Here is a 19864-nt window from a genome sequence, read left to right as displayed (position 1 = left end):
GGTAATATAATGTTTATATTAACATGTCTACACAGTTAGTATTGGACTGTAGGTAATGTGATGTCTAAATTAACATAAGCCTACTCAGTTAGTATTGGACTGTAGGTAATTTGATGTCTATATCCTACCTAATCATGTGATCTTCTTTTAGGACTACTGGTTGTCATGGATATTCAACAAATTCGTTGGAAAATCGGTTCTGAATTTGGTATCTCCTAGTAGAAAAGGAGAGGTCAGAATGTATGCTCACTGTACAAATCCTGAAGGGTATGTTAATATTTATTTGCTATATGATTGTGTAGGGTTTTAACATCACCCATGAAAGGGTTTTATTGGCAAATCACTTGTTTATTTAACTTCGGAAAATTAATGAGAAGTAGTTTTTATAAGAAGTAACGAGATCTGGGTTACCCACACTAGATACTGAACTAATTTAAAAAAGGGATTGTCAGTGTGTGACATATCACAGCTGTTATTATTATTTTGACAGGTGCTTTATTTAGATATTTCATATTATGGGTTTTGATTTCAGACTGAAGTGACATTAACTTCCTGTTCAAAAACTGTTTTTATTTTGATCAAATGGTTACTAGAGTGGGGAGCATGTGTATTCTTTAGTGAACTTTGCTCACAGCTTTTCTAGTTAAGTGATACAAATTAAAGCTAAATCTTTAAAGCTAAATTAAAGTTAAGTCATTGGTACACAATTACATTTGTACATGCAAAAGAGGTAATAGAAAAATATTAATCCTGTGTCTGTGAACATTTTTAAATTTTGATTTTTAGATCTATGTATAAACCAGGAAGTATAACCGTGTATGGTATGAATCTCAGAAATGAACCAACAACAGTTGTGTTTCCACAGTTTAAATCTCAGTTGCATCTATATTTAATGGAACCTGTGGGAGCTGAAGGGTTAAAATCTAAGTAAGTGATGAATTTGATGAAGTGATATTAACAGATGATTATTTGATCAAATTTAGGCAGTGTTGTCCTTAATATGTGCAATCTTTATGCTGTAAATGTACTAATTTTTTGCAGTTTCCTTATTTTCACAATTTTCGCAGTGGATAGAAAACTGCAAAAAATAATACACATGTACCAGCGAATTTGTTTTTAACACTATATTATGGGAAAATTTGCAGCTATGAAAATTAATACATTAACAGTATTATTCTAATCTTGCTATTCAAATTCAAGAATGTGATTTTTCCTATGAAAACATTTTAATCTAAGAGAAAAAAATATATATATAAACACTAAGTGGTCAATGTGTTTCATAATTTATTGTTGAAAACAGCATATGATCTATTGAATAAACTTTAATTCTGTCAATACCTGTATAAATTCTTTTGTTTCAGCATTATAGCAGTAAATGGGAAAATACTACAATTGGAAGAAAATTTGAATTTCCCATATATAACAAACTTTCCTCAGATTGTGTATGGGAACTTCACATTTCCTCAGCAATCTTTTGGTTTTGTTGTGGTACCAGATGCCAACATTCCACTGTGTTAGACACTGAAGTAAACTCTTGTATTGTGCATCATATTTTTTTTATAAATCAAATAAGGAGTTGTCTTCATACAGCATTATAGCAACTTGTGACATGTTGAATTATTAAGTCTCCGAAAACAAAATTGCTGGGGAATTACTGTTTTTCAACATTGTATTTAAACTGATATGTGATTTATATACTCATAAATAAAAATGCATAATGATAGATGATATTTTGTAAACAGCTGCTATTGTTGTGTTTTTTTCACTTGTTATATACAATGTATATTTAAATGACTGTTTTTATACATTTCCTAATAGCAGGAACTAGTATAAGGATTTGCTCCATTAGTAAAGTAATTTTCAAGGAATATATTTGAAAACAGGAGAATTGCAGAGGTGTTTACCATTACAATTTCACTGTAGTTTCTACTAAATTTCACTACAAATTTTATGCTATAGACTGTGAATCTGTCCATAAAACCCATGTTAAAATGATGCAAAGTTCAAGATTTTACAAATAATCTTTAAAAAATTACAACTAAAAGTATGTTTGGTCTTAAAGTAGTGTAAACAGGGTGGAATTGACCATTTTATATTTTATATTGCTTACATATTATGTGTTGTTCACTGATATTTCTTTAATATTTTTATAGCATTTTTGTACTCAAAGAATTCCATTTTTATATATACACTTCTTATATGTATAGTAAGATATATTGCACTAGTACGTCTATTTTTGTAATAATATTTAGTGTCTTACATCAGTTACTGTTTATTTGTTTATAAGTTGTTTTGTTTTTATTTTTGCTTATACATTTGTTTCAGTTTATTTACTCACTCAGCATCTAGAAAATATCTTGTAAAGCATTTACATAAGTTGCTGATATTAGAAATAGGTTGATAATTATTTTCTGTTTAGGCCATCTAAATATATATTTGTTTTAGTCTCCCAGCCTTCTTAATTCTTTTGTAGGGCATCTCGCTCCTTCTGACTTTTCCAGTCTGCTGTCCGTCATAATGTTATCCACAACTTCTCCTGTATTATATACTGCTTGGATTTTCAAGAAACTTCATGCAATAGTAGCCATATTGTTCAAATGCCAAACTTTTGACAATATGCCCATCTCCACATAATTTACAATCTGTTACATAACTTACAATGATTTTTGTAATGACTGACTTGAATTGTTTCTTTTACCTGTGTTACCAATGGTGAAAGCAAGTAGTTGTTCGATTCTGTCCCTCAGTGCATTTGTCATATGATTCAAATTTTGCACAATTTGTATACATGTTGAAGATGTGTACCTCCTAATATGAACAAATTTGACAAATATTTGTATGAATTTTGTTACTGAACTTTTGCAGCAGTATAAACTATCATAAGTACTTACTTTAGGTAATTTGTAAGCCACACTATAGTTTTTTTTAACATAATTGGCAATTAGCAATTTTGCATAGATATGGAGATACATGTATTTATATGGGCTAACAAATGTAGGAAGGAAATACTTAATTCATACATTGTCTTTCTATACAATTAAAAGGTACATATACCTTTTTTATAATAATTTCATTTATGTCTGCAATAAAATATGTTCATATAATGTTATAGTCATTAGAATATGGTTTCCAGACAATAACTTGAATATCAGTAAATTAATCTCTGTGCAAGGTTTCAACAAGTGATCACATAGTCTAAATTTACTCTAACCTTGCAAACCCCCCTCTTTTTTATTTTGACATTGATAACCCGACATATCAAGATCTAGATGACAAAGAGAAGTGTTGCACTAGGGTCACAGGAAATTCAGACTAGGGGCCACAGACCAGACTTTTCTAATGTTTTGTTCTTGACCAACCTTAGGTTTATTTTAAAGGCTCCAAATTAATTTTGGGTCCCATATTTATATAACTGCAAACAAATTTTTCGGTCTTATTATAGTATCACCATTTTTGTGTTTTTGTTGTTTTATTGTCGTCGTAGTTGGCTTCTTTAACTTAAATTTATTTAAGAAAACTTTCGTAACAATTATCCTATCTTTTAACCAATTTTAACACATTATTCCTGGGGACATGGTGTAGAACCTTAAAGTTTTTGGAGTTTTTTGCTGCACCCCATTTGGAAATAAGAAGCTAAAAAGGGGAAAAATTTATGTTATCAATAGAATTTGTAGAAAAAGCTTATTATTGATCTGATTTTTATGATTCAAATATCAATCTGTTTCTTTTGAAATTTTGTTTAAAGCTCTTTATTAAATTTGTCAACATCAAGGTTGATAGAATCCAAAATAAATTTTATTTGACTTTAAAAATTAATTCCTCAGGTGTCTGGATATTCTGAACTCAAGATTTAGATTTTTGAGTGACATTATCATATTGGTTTAGTTTGTTTGATTTCAACACAAGAACGAATTGTAAGGCTGAGAATGTTAAATAAATAATGCCTCAAGTTGTTTGATATGTTTTTATGTTTTGGATATTGGACCATTATGTCCAATTCAAAATATCTTACCACATTTAGGGAACTATCATTTGATTATTATGGGGGGGGGGGCTTAGTTGAAATTAGAAATAAAAAGACCAATCTAATTAAAAGCCTATCTCACGGTTCCCGGTTTTCTGTTATGTCGCGTGTACAGAAAAGCGGAAGCTGTGAGATCAGCTTTTAATTAGATTGTAAAAAGACAGGATTTAAATTTTCAAGAGATAAAAAAGTTGGTGCTCTGTGCCAAAGAAAAAAAAAAGAAATGGCAGGTCTTATATTTTCTTAAAATAAATGGGGCAGATAGAAAATTTCATCAAATAAAAATCAAATCGTTGCTTCACTGAAAACAGGTAAAATGTATCAGGTTCACTGGTCAGATAAGCATGCTCTGATTTTTACTGCCAAATTAATTGCACACCAAAAATTGCTCATAAGGTGGGATATCAAAAGTTGTTGTGCAAGCAGATTCTATGAAAAGCTATGTTATCTTACTAAAGGTTGCACTAAACAAATGGGATTTAGGTGCACTGTTTCGTACACAAAACTGACCCAGTTTAATTTAGTAAAACTTAAAAATAAAAAGTGAAACTTGGTGGAAAAATTGATTGTGGGTAATTCAGCAATCGTACATAAACAGATGCAATACTTGTGAAGGAAAATAGGTGTAAAATGCAAGCTTTAAGCTATCTGGGAAGATTTAGGTCCTCAATGGATTGGATTCTCTTCCCTGCACCATCTGGCTGCTTTTCCAAAATGCAAAATTTTGCACAAACTTAAAGAATTAAAATCATGAACAAATGAGCAGAAAAAGGTACACTTTTTATTTGCTTTAATAATTTAATAATTTGGTTTTACAATAATACCATGCCAACTTACTTTTCCTGACAGTTTTTAAGCACCTGATATTTTAGAAGACCTGTTTTTTGACAATTAATTTTGGGAAGGCACCCAAAATTTGTTATGAAAAACTAAAGTATGATTTTATTATGTTACCATGGCTACAGATTTTCATAACAAAATAGAAAATAAAATCTATCTTTTTTCATGGATCTCCATAATGTAAGGTTTTGAAGAATATATACTTTTTACAGGAAAAAAAATGCTGGATTTGCTTGTTTGAGTGTCTCAATATAGCTTTATTTCCACAAATTATCATTAAGTTATCTGCATTGACCTATCTATTTAGTGGAACCAAAGGTTTGCAATATCAGATTCAAAGTTGAAGCAGGGACGAATATGTTTTTTTTTTTTTGAAAACTCAGTTCAGTTAAAATGTAAGGTACGAAATTGGCCAGGGACGATTCTTTCATGTTATTGGTACACCTAAAGACCAGGAAATACATTAACAGTAGTTCTAGAGGGACTGAAGAAGATACATTGTATTTATATAAAAGGGCATCATTGAAATTTTCAGGTGATAAAAAAGTTCTCTGTGCCAAAAAAAAAAAAGAAATAGCAGAAAATGAATTTTCATTGATAAATTATACTGGTACATGTAATAAACATGACCAAGGAAAAAAAGCTCTATAAATTATAAATTCTATTTGAAACATTTTTAACCCTTTGAGTGCCAAGGAAGAATTTGAAGATTCAAATTCAACTGTCCTGCTTATGACATCGACAACAACCTAGCGTCACAAGAAAGGGCACAAAGGCGGGGTGATTGAATGCAGAAAGAAATAAACATAAACTATTCATCATTTGGATGTTTTCAAATATAAGAAATAAGAACAACATTTGTAAGGAATTTTTTCTGGCATTGTTTTAATATCTACAGTCTACCCTGTGAAGCAACCCCACTCATCATCACGTTCAGAACTGTGACGTCAGTGACATTATTGCAGAACAATCGACTTGCTAAATGTGTAGACAACAGTTGCTAAGCCTATTTATAGGCTCTTGGCAAAATATGGCAGTATGAAAAGTCTATTTATAGGCTCTTTAGCATAGTAAGGGTTATGAGACAACCCTATATTGGCTATAAGCTTGTATATTGACTTTTATTTATTTTTACAGTTTTGGATTACTGAATCCTAATTTAATAGATTTAAAGCTGTTGAAATAAAACATTTGAAAATAGTTAAGAAAAAAAGAGTACTTATATTTTTAATTATACGAAACAAGAATGGCCTGATGGGGGGTCTCATCACGATTCATGAGTTGATTTTTTTGTCAATCACGATTCACAGAAAATAAATTTCCATGATCACGGATCTCGAAAATATATACAGAGTATCCCCAATCAATCTCGATAATAAAGATTCAGAAGCTGGTTTTTTGTACTGGCTCATTACTTGTTTACGTGTTGAATTCTCCCAGGTTCGAAATTAAATTGCTCCACTTCAACTTTTTAAGCCAAGAAAGACAACTCAGTGGAACTCTTAAATTCCATAATTGAAAAAAAATCACGAGAACGAAATATATGTCTCAATCACAAAGAACGAACATAAAACTCGAATGAAAACGATTCATGAACAATCACGTGATGCAGATTATAAAATACACGTAGGTAAATATATAGTCTCTTTGTGTGAGGCTCATACATAGGTAGTGAAGCCCAAAATGGCATCTTTATTGACACACACTCATTTAGTCTTTTGGTTGTCGTCTGTTAAATTTTTTTCAAACTTTATCAGAAACTACTGGAGAGATTTTAATGTAAGTTTGAATGAATGTTCCATAGGATATCATGATAAAAAGGCATTTTAATTTTTAATCTGTTGAAAATTCCTGTGATAAGATCTACAAAAGTCTCTATTGGGTTATTGCTCTTGAAAGACACAAAATGTCATTTTTGGTACTTTTTGGCTAATATCTTGAAAACCATATTATGTAGAAAAAAAACTTTCAAATGTTGAAATGATTTTACAGTATTAGGCCTACCAAAGTCTGCATAAGGTTGAAGTTGTAGGGTGATTCCTTGTTAAAGTTATGTCCTTGAAAGTTGAAAAATGAGATTTTTTGCATTTTTTATACCCCACCACCCAAAGGTGGCAAGGTATTATGTGATACCCTAAAGATCAATGTTTTTGTTTTTTAAACTACATTTATTTTAGACATGGAATACAGATCAAGTACAAATCAAAGCAAAATTCAAAGTAACGTTTGGCCATTTTGAACATTTTGCCTCCCCATTTTTTCACCATTATGTGGGAAGAGGGGTTTTGGGGCAGTATCACATTATGTTCTATTTAATGCCCTATTTTTAGGCAGCATCTAGAAAAAAATTTAATTGACGAAATTATCCTTATGATAAGGCCTACAAAAGTCTCCATAGGTCAAAGTTGTAGAATGACTCCTTGTTAGAGTCATTGCCCTTGAAAGGGAAAAAATAAACCGAGTGAGTGATTTAGGCTTCTGGGAGCCTCGAGTTACAATACTGATTAGTGTACAATATATAACGAGAATAGGTATAGTGTATGCTTAATTTTAGAAATAATTCACAGAGAATCAGTTCTATCATTCTGTTACCATGGACTGGCCATGATTAAAGTCGCCATATTTTGCTCCATGTGGTATGTGTAAAACATTAGGTAATGTGTTATAGCTTAAAGACCTTTAACACTCTACATATTGAAATGTGTCAATTACATAAATGTATTTATTATATTGAGGCTAGCTAGCACAGATAAGTAAAAGCTTTGACATACATTTGTTTAAGCAGTAAATGAAGTTGACGCACATCAATATGTACATTTTAATTCTGCATCCATTACAGAATACACAGGTAAGTAACATCCATTATGAAACATCTGGTTGTACGTATTAAAAGAGGTATCAGTGATTGTCATGTGTTGTAAATCAGACCTTGTCATAGGTTAAATAATTTTAATATAGTTGTATAATAGTACAATTTTAAAATTCAATTCATTAATTTAATGTGTAACTTACTCAGCAGGAATTGATGATGGTGAAGAATAAACAACAGTCAGTTGCAGTTGTTTATATTCTGTTAATATGGGTCACCTTAGACTGTACAGCAATAGATGTCACAAATATTATCATTTCCTCAAACAAGCTAGCTCAGACAGTATCCCAGAAGTTTTTAAGTGTAGCTGTTGACACTGGAATGATTAGACACAACTGGGAAAAACTAAATTTTAGGTAAAGGTATACTGCTATTTCTGGAATATTAAAAACAACCATGTTTCTAGAAAGGATTGAAGCACATTTAAGCAAATCTAAATTCTTTTTTTCCTACCACTATTTTCAATATAGAATGAAAGTATTCATCCATGGAAAATGGTGTCCTGTATAAATCTTTTGTTAAATAAGGGTAACAACAAAATTACCAAACACTTTTCTGAACCATAATCAAGTCAAGTCCAAATCAAATCTGACAAAATAGATATTACACCACTAGGGTAACTGATATCACAATGGTACTGACTTGGTACAGGCATTTCAAATGAAATGGTGGGTTAAATTGAGGTTTTACAGTGTGCCCAACCTCCCTCTTCCATTGCAGCGTGAATATACTGGTGGTAATTAAAAAGCATTTGCATGCTATAGCGTCATATTCAGTAAATCAGTGGTCACATCAGCATAAAGAATAATTAACAAAATGAATCATTACTCACATTTTAGACGAAACTGAATATTTTTCAACTAAGGACTGATATCTGAAAAAGAATTGGTAAGGGACCCTGTGAAATACATTTCCTCATACCCCTGATTCAGGAGTCTGTTATGCAGATATTTATAGCGTTCAAGGAAATCAGAGTAGTTAGTACCTGCTCTTATCGAATCAACTGTGAGATATAAACACAATATTCAGGAGATGACGGTATAAGATATATTTAAGATAGATTATACCTACCAGTATTTTTTTTCTCAGACACAATGTTTGATGATTAAAGAGTAATCAAGGGAACCAAGGTTATAGCGGTAATCAAAAGAATGTAATCCAGGGACAAAGACCAGACATGGAAAACAGACATACACAACAAAGAACATAAAGTAACTAAAATCATACATACAAAGTAACAAAAGTAAATGAGCAACTCGGACTCCACTAAAAACTGGGAGCATGGAACAGGTGCACCGGTAGGGTTAGCGTCCTCTGCTTTTCTAGAAACACCCGCCGAGTTGCTCATAAAAAGTAAAGTCCGGGGTAGACAAACGAGGGAAGAAAAACTATGACTTGTTGAATAAATCACCTTTCACAGTGCTGATGGATACACCATAACGTTCCACGAGTTCATGATAACGGCCATAAAACTTCTGTAGTGATGACTTTAATCTTGTAGCAACATAACTCTGTTCCAGAAGCCTATTTGTTAGAGTTCTAGTGTGATACAGAAAGTCTGCGTAGGTTCGGCAAGCTCTGGCATAACATATGAGTTGTGATATGAACACTCCATACACAGGAGCCGAAGGGATGTTGCCACAGATGAAAGGAAAGTTGACAATTCTGAATGAAAAGTCATCACGTTTGTCATAAAGTTTGGACAATAGTTTTCCTTTACCATCGATTTCTAAGTGTAGGTCAAGATATGAGGCTGACTTCACAGTGTCTGTAGTATCCTTTATCTCAAGTTCTTTTGGGTAGATGCGATGTATCAAATCCCTGAAATTAGGATTGTTTAAAGATAATACGTCATTTATATAGCGGAAACTGAGATTGAATAACTAAATTACCAAACTGATATTAGCACTGTGTTCCTGCCTTGCTACAGACAGGTAGATTAAACCAGGTTTTATTGCTAGCCAAACCACTTGCATTCATAGTGGCTGTAAGAGTACATTGTAAGTTTGTGTAGTTCACAGCCACACAAAAGTCACATACTTTCTTAAAAATTTCAACTTGAAACAAAACATTGATCACTGAACTTGATTTTGAAATAAGTTAAAAGATTTGAGAAAGATGTATGTTCCTAATGATCTATGCTTCTTATTTTAGTTCACCCAAAATAGAGACTCTAGCTAAAGCCCTGGCACCATGCTTTGTAAGGATTGGAGGAACTGAGGCAGACTTCATGACATTTTCTCCTGAAACAAACAACATTGTTGACAGATCTGGATCTTTTCTCTGGAATATAATACACAACAAGTTTGTTAACTTCACAATGTCTGGTAAAATATGATTTTGTGACACTGATATTGTACATATAAAAGAAAAAAAGGTACTCACTCAATCTTCTCAGGAAAAGCCAAATTTGTCTACAGAACTGATGTGTACATAGCACATATTCTATCAGTAACAAAAGTTTTATTGCAAGGACATCTGGCTAATATTCTGAGGACAATATTTATTTTGCCACTTGTGTTTCCTTAATACATGTCAGTTTCAAAAACTAGTTTGTTTCCTTTTAAAAAGAGATTCGGGCTTTTGTTAATTTAAATTGAATAAAAACTCAATTCATTCATGTCATTTGTTTTTGTGTATTGTATATTTTTACTGCAGAGCAATACTTTGTTGAGGTGTTTTCTTGAAAAGGATATGAAACATTTTAATAGCATGAAAAATTTCAATGTGAATGCTTTATTCCACTGATAACATTTTGTATAACATGAATATATACAATGCAATCTTTTGCTTAATTATCAATCAGTATATAACTAAAGAATAGTTCTTGGTAGACTATAAATTTATTTATATGAAGTTTTAGTTGTTTGGTTTATAATCATTAGGTAACCAGTGGGATGAACTGAATAAGTTTGTGGAGAAGGTTGGATGGGACATGATATTTGACCTGAACTCCTTACAGAGAAATAATGGGAAGTGGCTTCCTGATAATGCTGAACTCTTAATGGAATACACATCAAAGAAAAACTACAAAATAGCAGGATGGGAACTTGGAAATGGTAAAATTATTATCAGTATGAAAAGTCTTCAAAAGATATTCTTTTTGCTATGGGACCTATAAATTTGAAAGTATTGCTGAGTGTTGAAGGTTGGATTGTTCCTCTTGTGAATGTAATAAACAAACTACAAAATGACTTGGTTTTAAGTAGCACTCCAGCTAAGAATCATGCAAAATGTGATTCATGGGTAAAAAGCCTACATATTGTTATTTTTTATATTTTGTTTGAATTTCCGTAGTAAACAGAAATTCACATTCAGTTTTCATATATCCCATGTTCTTAGGAGATAAAAATTATATAGAATGCAACTGTAGATTTCAAAATTAGGGAAGACAACTCTGTAAATGCCACTCAAATACAATAGAATCTTGTATTTTCAATGTTGATTATCTCCTAAGAGCAGGCTGATTTGAATGAATAATTACACATTGCATAATATACACCCATTAAACAACTTAATTACAAAAATAAAAATATGTAGCCTTTTTTGGGGTGTATCACATTTTTTGGTTTATTGCATGATTCTTACCAAGACTGCTACAACTGTACTTAGTTATGTTTACCCTATTTTATTTTGTTTGCATTAATGTACATGTACTTCATTGTTATTCCATTTCAGAACCGAACTCTTACAAGCATCATTTAGGATACTCTATAGATAGCTCGGTACGTGCCCAGGACTATACTATATTGAAAGGTTTGCTGAATCAGTATCCACAGTGGAGAGATTGTGTAGTGATAGGTCCAAGTACTACACAGGTGGGAAAAAAATCAGCCAGAAAGTATTTCCAAGGGTAAGTTTTTTTGTAAACAAAATGTTTAATAGTTTATTTCTATTCTAATTGTTACATTCTTAATATTACATTCCCACTCAATGTATGGCAATCGGAACTCCTCGGCCTTTCTAGTTACACAAAAGAAAAACCTTGGAGGCACAAAGTGAAAGAATCTGTCCAAAATTTGATCGATCTGATTCTAAAAATTATAGTTTTACTGGTTGAAATTTTTACCATTACTTTTTTTCCTAGCTCCTTGCTTTTTGTCAAAATTCTTGACAGATTTATTGTTCCTTTTTTCTAGTGATATCTAACCAATTTTTTCGTGCCACCTTATAGACAGAACTACTTTGAGTCGTGTATGACTACAATTCTGGCAATGTATTCAAGAAGAAATTCTCCTTTCTGCATCCGAGATTATTTTTTAGTGTAGAGGAAATTGCCGAGTAGTTCCAATGAAATGTAAGGGTGGTTTATTGGTATCAGCTTGTCCAGTTTCATTGTGTCTGTCTGTAATTCATTGCAACCATCTCAGCTCTTGAGGGGTGGATTGATTTAAAATTAAATGTGTGGCTTTATATAGATGGGGCATATGTTGTAAACTATTTTGGTTGTCTTCTGATATCAGCTACCTGTTTCATGAGACTTTCCTACTTTTCAAGATATAGAATGCAAAAGATGATTTTTGTCTCAAAAAATCTCGGTTCTTGTTGGATTGTCAGAGTGATTTCAAATGCGGTATGTGGCTTTATTTAGATGAGGCATATGTTGTAAGCAATTTTGGTTGCAGTCCAATATCAACTTACTGTATGAGTGAGGGTATACCTAGCATGACGGCACTTGCAACTTTATGTTTTTTTTTCTGACACCTACACAGTAGTATTGTTCTTGTGGTCATATGGATCTTATATATGGAAGTTCAATGTTGAAAATGGTAAGTACACACTCTTCTTTCAATTTTATATAAATGTAAATGTTTGATTCTTTTCAGATTTTTAGAAGCAGGAGGACCTGATATTGTTACAAATCCAACTTTTCATCAGTAAGTAAACAAAAATGTATGACTATGTATAGATAAAGTATTTTGAAAATTTAATTTAAATTAAATCATCTACAGTGTATGCAGTATGCTCACTGGGTCTACAAAAATACTTCAAGGGTTTCTGGAAGATTTCTGAAGACATGCCTTCTATGTTGAAATTTCTCTGTCTGCCCCTTATTGTATGCCCCTGTCTGTCAGTCCACGTACATATATCATTTTGAGTTTCACTTTTCTGATTTTTTTATAATTGCATTGATAAATTGATGCTATAATCACAGGCTCTTGTGTAGAGAGAGATGACTGGAAGATTATTGGGAAATGACAACTCTGCTAAAAAAAATCACTTCTTTAGAGGGATTGCCATTGTCCAACAGTCTTCCAATAATCTCACTGCACAAAAGCAAAGAATGGGTATTTACTGGTACATCATTTCCCTAAAAAAGTGTTACAGGACAGAAAATACCTTTACCAGTTTATTTGAAGTGACTAATATGTCACTTCCAGTCCCCAAGTAGATCATTTTTTTTCTATTAGTTACTATGTCAATGGAAGGGAAGCTTCGGTTGATGATTTTGTAGATCCTGACATCATGGACAGTTTAACTCCACAAATACAACTGGCTACCCAGATAGCTAAACATCCACCATATGGTAGAGTATGGCTTGGTGAAACAGGGTCAGCATATGGAGGTGGGGCACCAGGGCTTTCAGACAGATATGCTGCTGGATTTTTGTAAGTCTATGTTATCTTTGCATTTAAAAAGTACATGTAAAATACAAAACAGTTTGGTGTTTCTAGATGGGTATGTTTAAATCTATAAATACATTTCCATTTTGAAAATGGACCTTTTAATAAAATTGCACTCAATGGATTAATACTACATTGTACAAGAGAAAGGTCGGGTTGTGTTTAAGAGTTCTTGCCCTAACCATTCGTTTGGCATCCCTCTCTCGGAAAAAAGAAAGCTGACAGACAACTGTGGAAAGAGAGAGATCAGACATTTTCATCCCGGTAGATTTGTCATACACCGTACCTATTCTCGTTATATGTAATGCTTATGTCTGAACAATTTTAGTTTAATTGTAGGTCTTTAATATCATTAGTTCTTTCTAATGATACTTTAAATCTAGCCATGTATTTAGATTTTGGGTCCAGTTGTATTTGTCCATGGTAAGATCCAAAGGATTCAAAAATTAAATATACCGGGTAGTTTGGATATTGGTCCATAATACCATTAGGTAATGTTTTTATTTTATTTTTTTTACAGTATATTGACCGCATTTATTCTTTGTTAGATACCTATGCAGTGTTAAATGTTTATTCAGAACTGTATCTAGCTTGAATACTGTTGTATCAAGCTTCATCCAACTGAGGATTTAAGTCTTCAATACTGTATGTTGATGTTAGAACTATTCTACAATCTCAGTTTTCTTCCACTAGTTCTTCAGTTGATTATTATTTTTCCAAGGAAATGCTCATGATATGAATGTGCCAAATATTCATGCAAATAAATCATCATGGTAAAAGTAATAGTACTAGTGTGTTGACAGTTATAGATTAATGATGTGAACTAGTAAGTTGTTTCTGTAATTATTATACCGGTACATACAGATATAGTCATCATGCTGTCCATCCTATGTCCATCCATTCCTTCGTCTGTCCCCAACCCTAATCTACTACCCCTCTGAAACTGCTAGATGGAATTTGATGAAACTTTCACAAATTCTTTATCACATGATGTCACTGTGCATCTCTTATATTGTTTTCCTATATGATTTCTGGGGAGAGGAGCAGGGATATTATCAAGGGAGTGTTGCTCCGTTTTAGTAGAATAATGATGTTTTGTATTATGTTAATTTCAGATGGTTAGATAAGTTGGGAGTTTCAGCAGTGAATGGTTTGGACACATTGATAAGGCAGAGTTTCTATGGAGGACATTATGCATTGATAGACCATGACACCTTAGATCCTAACCCTGTAAGATAAACATGAATGTTTTATTAATTTTAACCTTTTCAAGATTGTCTTGGAGGTGTGAACCTTTATGTAGAAGAAAAAGTCAAAATGCATGTAATTCTGTCAAACTGTATTTTTTGTGGGGAAACTAATTTTGCTGTTTAAGCATTTGGGCCAAAAAACAAATCAATGCCCATGTATTATATTTATTTTCCTGGGTTGCTAATTTTGGCATATTTAAGTGGTCAGTTTAAAACACCAAAATATATTCTGCAAAGTATTTACTCGTGGCTAAATATTTTTTCTTAGATTCCTTATGAAAATCCTTACATTTTTAATCAGGTTTCTGATATCTTTTACAGTTTTCAAATTATAAGGTGCCAAAGGAGGTCACATCTTAAAAAAATGGACTTTTTAATTTTTGGAACAATTTTGAAAAACAGTTTTTTTTTATTGGATTCCTTCTGAAAATCCCAGCTTGAATACGAAAGCTTTAAGAAGTATGCTTACCAAGTTAAGATATCATTTACTGTTCTTGATATAACAAGGTACTAAGTGATCCATGAATGCACCCTGAAGCAGACCTTTACAATTGTATTTAATTTAACATTGTGCAATATTGTGTCCAAATGAGTTGTTTTGTCCGTAATGAACTGTAAGTCCCTTTGTTAGTGTGTCAAAACTAATATAAGCTGCACTGAGAACAAAAGGCAAAGGTCTTTGATTAGCACTCTAATAGAACTTTTTTTCACCTTTTAATTGATTTTCATATATTGTGCTTTATTGTGTCCATAATGAACTTTAAGTCCCTATGCTTAAGTGTGTCAAAAACTCACATTGTGTCCACACTTGCCTCAAGTGAATGGAGTTCAACATGCTGCTGTCAAATGAGGCTGCATTCTGCAAACTCTTTATTAAGAAATAAGGCCCAAATGGAATATTCTAATTCAAAAATTCAAATAAGTTTTATAATTTTTAGGATTTTTGGCTGTCTTATCTGTATAAAACTCTGGTTGGTGAAGGTGTTCTAAAGGTTGATGTTGGTGGTCAGTCAAGGTCACTAAGGATGTATGCCCACTGCTCAAATACAAAAAAGTAGGTATATATAAAGATAGATGATGTATATATTTTCAGGTATGAATTACAATCAAGTTTTTTTACAAGAATCAAAACTTAATTTGTAGACTACCACAAACCATCTTATTTCTTATATAAAATTTCCAAAATTAGAAACACTCCTTATACAATATAGTGTGTAATTTTTGTAGGGTGTTAATTTTAGCAGTCTATCTAAAAATGCAAAAAAAAATCTGTGAAATATTTGCTCTGGACTTAAATTCTTTGTGCTCCATTAAGCATCCACCAAATTATGAAAGAAATGCCAAAATTTTTCATATACCTTTTTGCCTAAAACTTGACAAATTTACATCTGCCAAAATAACTTACCATACAGTAATTTGATTTCTAATACATTCAAACTAAAATATTAAGAATTTGTAATCAAAACTTTATTTTGTTGGAATTATTTGAATGGCGGAGTGCAGACCAATCAATGTTAATGATGTCACAGTACCAAAGAAAGTTTTCCATAATAACTTAGTACCAAAGCAAGTTATCCATAATAACTAAAGTTTGCTCAAAGAGAACCAACCAATTAGAAAGTTTGTTACAAATCAAATTAAATTATTTCCTCAATGATGTAGAACACCAAACAAGATTAAGCCAAGTTTATATGTCTGTAACTAATAAAAAAGAATATTTCTAAGAATATAAATTTGCTTTCCGAAAAAGTAAGTAGTCTTTAAATTTATATTTAAAAGAGTTTTCAATTACATCCTATTAATTTTATTATTTTCAAAAATAAAAAAAGCAGTGTTGTTCTTATACTATCAGTGATAATTCGGTTTTGTCTGCAGGTCCAAATACCCTGTAGGAAGTGTTACACTGTATGGAATGAACCTTAATAATAGTTCTAAAACTATTATACTGAAACAGTTTGGATTCAATGTTAAGTTACATGTCTACCTACTGCAACCCCCAGATGGTAATCTGAATTCACAGTAAGTGTACTTGATTTTTTAACAGATGTTTAGGGAAATTCTTGATTAGACAACAACTCCAAATGGACAAAAATAAACAAGAGGGAAAATACCTACCTAAACCTGACTTACAGGAGAATGTTCAAAATCATAGAAGTCAAGGGGAAAAGACAATGTGAAGTAAATGGACAGATATTTGTTATAGAAGATTAAGTCCTCATAACAGTTATCTATACAAGTTTAACCTATGACCTCAGAACCACTGAGGGTGTGATTTTACTCTGACAAGGAGTGACATGTTGCAAATCACATTGTAAAAATATGGAAGTTTAACATGTAGGGCATGTCACCCACAGACAAGTCCCAAGTCTGTAGGAATCTAGGATGTCATCCAACTTATGATAAGCGACATATTTATCGATAGGATCTCTCTAGCTTATATGTTAATCTCATTCTCTAACAAATTACACCTGCCTCACATAAAAAAAAAACATTGTGAACTTACAGAAAATTTAAGTTGATGAACAGCTTTGACGCCATAAAAACAGAAAATGAATTGTTAGTATAGGCATTCTTTGCTTTGCAAAAACACCCATCAAGGTTCATAGGATGGAGCTTAATTACTTATACCTTCAAGATCTTAATGACTCTTTTCATAATTCTTTCTTTTTCAGGGAGATTACTTTGAATAAGAGAACACTTAAACTGAACAGAGATTACAGCCTACCCAACATATTGACACCAACCATTCAAACAGGAAAGTTTACATTCCCACCTCAGTCATTTGGATTTATTGTCCTGCCAAGTATTAATTTTACTATATGTTAATCAGTCTTGATTGCTAAAACTACTGTTCATCAGAAACACCAACTTGTGTAACTTGAGGCCCATGGATTGCTCACTTAGAAACACAAGAAAATATTTAGTTTCGACTGTTTAAATGTGCCTTTGATTAACATTTAAGTTCTTTACAGCTTTCAAGGGAAAAAAAAACAGAAAATTAGCAACAAAAATAGTCGTACCTACCCTGAAAGAAAAGAAGTCCGTAAACAACCACTAAATGATGACTTTTGTAGGCCTGATCAATGAAGCATTTCTACAATTTATTTAGTTTCTTCCTGTTATGGTTTTTGTGATACATGTAAAAGGTGAAAATTGCCAAAACTTCATTCTATTCAATGGCAAGAACTTAAGTAGCTTTCTTTGTAAGAATCATGCAAAATCTGAAAAATGTGATACACTATAAAAAAGGCTACATGTTTTTATTTTTGTAATTAAGTTGTTTTATGGGTCTATACCATGAAATGTGTAATTATTCATTCAAATCTGCCTGCTCTTAGGAGATAATCCACATTGAAAATCCAGTAGATTCTATTGTATTTGAGTGCCATTTACAGAGTTATCTCCCTTAATTTTGAAATCTACAGTGCATTCTATATAATTTTTTTCTCCTAAGAGCACAGGTTATATGAAAATCACATTAATTTCTGTTTACTATGACATTTCAAACAAAATATCCAAAAAAAAAATTATGTAGGCTTTACCCATGAATCACTTTTTGCATGATCCTTAGCTGGAGTGCTACTTAAAAGGAATTACTATACTACCTGCCCAATTTAATAGAGCTATAGTAGAGATGTAATTTTAAGAGATTTTATGTTAATACATTGAAACCAAACCAAACCCCAAATTACCAGAAATCTGTGAAATTGGATACTTCTTTTTTACCTCATTGAATCAGTTTAATGTATTTTGGACCTGGAAAACTAGACACTTTTCTTCACAAAATTAGATTGGGTTTAGAAAGGTTAATTGTTTTGATAACTTTACCTCTCTACATGTTTTAAAAAAAGCGTATAGGCAGTGTTTTGATTATACTGAACAATATCAACAGAATATTTATGGATGTTTAAGCAGTCCACTCAAGGGAGAGGAAAAGACTCACAGACACAAAGTGATTGCAATATTTGGAGCTAAAAGTGGCTGTTTGGATATACTAAGCTCTAATCAAGGGCAGTTGTATTAGATTTTTATTATACCAGTACTTATTTGTTATATTTATGAATATCAATACCAGTTTTTTGGGTTTTTTTTTTTAACATTTTCATACTTTTTTGTAATTTACTTACATTTGTTACTTATACATATTTTCATTAAAAAGCTAATTATGAAATATCTGTTTAGTCCAATCATTACATGTCCTAGTAACTCTCCGGTCAGAAAGATGTCTTTGTTCTGGTGGACATACATATACTGTGATACACCACTGTCCAATCACACTGTGCACAATACATGAACTCAAAAAAACGGATGTTAATATTTTTTTTGGTACAATGTCTGTCATGATGGAGGAAAGCTTTTTTAAAGTTTTTATCGTCTTCAGATCCTGAGTTTTGCACTAAATAACTATAAGTTATACACTAAATTTTCAGTATCTTAAAATGTGGTATTTGACTGAAGATCAAGAAAAACAATGGCACTAACACATTATGATTTTCCCTCATTAGTCACTTAGGAAAAACAGCATGGTTATGAACAAGGGTGGGTCTCATCATATTTTTTTTAATATAAAAATGCCAAAGTGATTTTTTTTCAATAATGGATTTAAACCCCAAAATGCCAAAAATTTGCAATATTGACTGGAAACAACATACTACAGTTAGAAACCGGTAAAAATATGAAGTTGGCCAAAACCTGAAGATGTAAGGTTCAATAGAAACTTTTAAAAATGTAATTTAGATTTACCTAAGTTATTATCAACAACAAAGCACTTAATTTGTATAACTTGCACCTCAAATGAAAATATTTGGTTTGTGTTTATGATCAAATAAATTCATCTAAGCCATTGAAGCTTGATATACCATGTATGTGCCATTCTTTACAGATACATGTACTTGTATGAAATATTTTCAAATTTACATGTATTTTTCCTGGCTTTCATAAAAGAGTTTGATTTATACAGATAAATACTACAGGCTAAATTACAGGTGTTGGATGGTGGTATTTCCTATAAAATAAAAAAAATACTGTAAGCCAGTTGAAGCAAGAATTTCCTAAAGTTATAGGAATCCCCCCATCTGTGTTCTGTTCTATCGACATTTTATATAAGTGCATCTCATCTTACTTTGCTCAATGGATTTTGATGTGCATGAAGGAATATAGCGGGTAATTATTGGTGGAGGGCTCTAAAGGGAAATAATTGAACTTGTAGGGTTTTTACGTTTTAACCTTGCAAGTGCATTTCCTCCTAAAACAAGAG

At 31.9% G+C, this 19864-nt stretch overlaps 2 protein-coding genes across 4 annotated transcripts in view; both read left to right on the top strand.

Annotated features, from left to right (window-relative positions):
- LOC148621855 (heparanase-like) overlaps nt 1-3953 on the top strand; it is a 51813-nt gene extending 47860 nt beyond the window's left edge. For both annotated transcript variants that reach the window (XM_088576639.1, XM_088576640.1), the window contains 3 exons: nt 152-267; nt 787-927; nt 1362-3953. In XM_088576639.1, coding sequence (XP_088432765.1) covers nt 152-267; nt 787-927; nt 1362-1518 — 414 coding nt within the window. In that variant the 3' untranslated portion in view covers nt 1519-3953. The remainder of the gene's footprint in view (nt 1-151; nt 268-786; nt 928-1361) is intronic.
- Nucleotides 3954-5202: 1249 nt separating this feature from the next.
- Nucleotides 5203-18780, top strand: LOC148621854 (heparanase-like). 2 transcript variants are annotated; one of them, XM_088576636.1, is made up of 11 exons: nt 5203-5399; nt 7881-8089; nt 9888-10060; nt 10619-10792; nt 11412-11586; nt 12560-12610; nt 13145-13342; nt 14473-14587; nt 15546-15661; nt 16483-16626; nt 17280-18780. In XM_088576636.1, the coding sequence occupies exons 2-11, from the start codon at nt 7890-7892 to the stop codon at nt 17431-17433; spliced, it is 1500 nt and encodes a 499-aa protein (XP_088432762.1). In that variant the 5' UTR covers nt 5203-5399; nt 7881-7889; the 3' UTR covers nt 17434-18780. The 2 variants fall into 2 exon arrangements, with proteins under 2 accessions (XP_088432762.1, XP_088432761.1); XM_088576635.1 differs by having other exon boundaries at nt 5211-5399; nt 7884-8089.
- Nucleotides 18781-19864: the final 1084 nt, after the last annotated feature.

The sequence above is a fragment of the Perna viridis genome, chromosome 3, assembly GCF_037379345.1.
Source record: "Perna viridis isolate PV_CMFRI_1.1 ecotype Kerala chromosome 3, ASM3737934v1, whole genome shotgun sequence".
NCBI lineage: Eukaryota > Metazoa > Mollusca > Bivalvia > Mytilida > Mytilidae > Perna > Perna viridis.
Note: the sequence above shows the minus strand (reverse complement) of the source record. Positions and strands in the feature narration are given on the sequence as shown.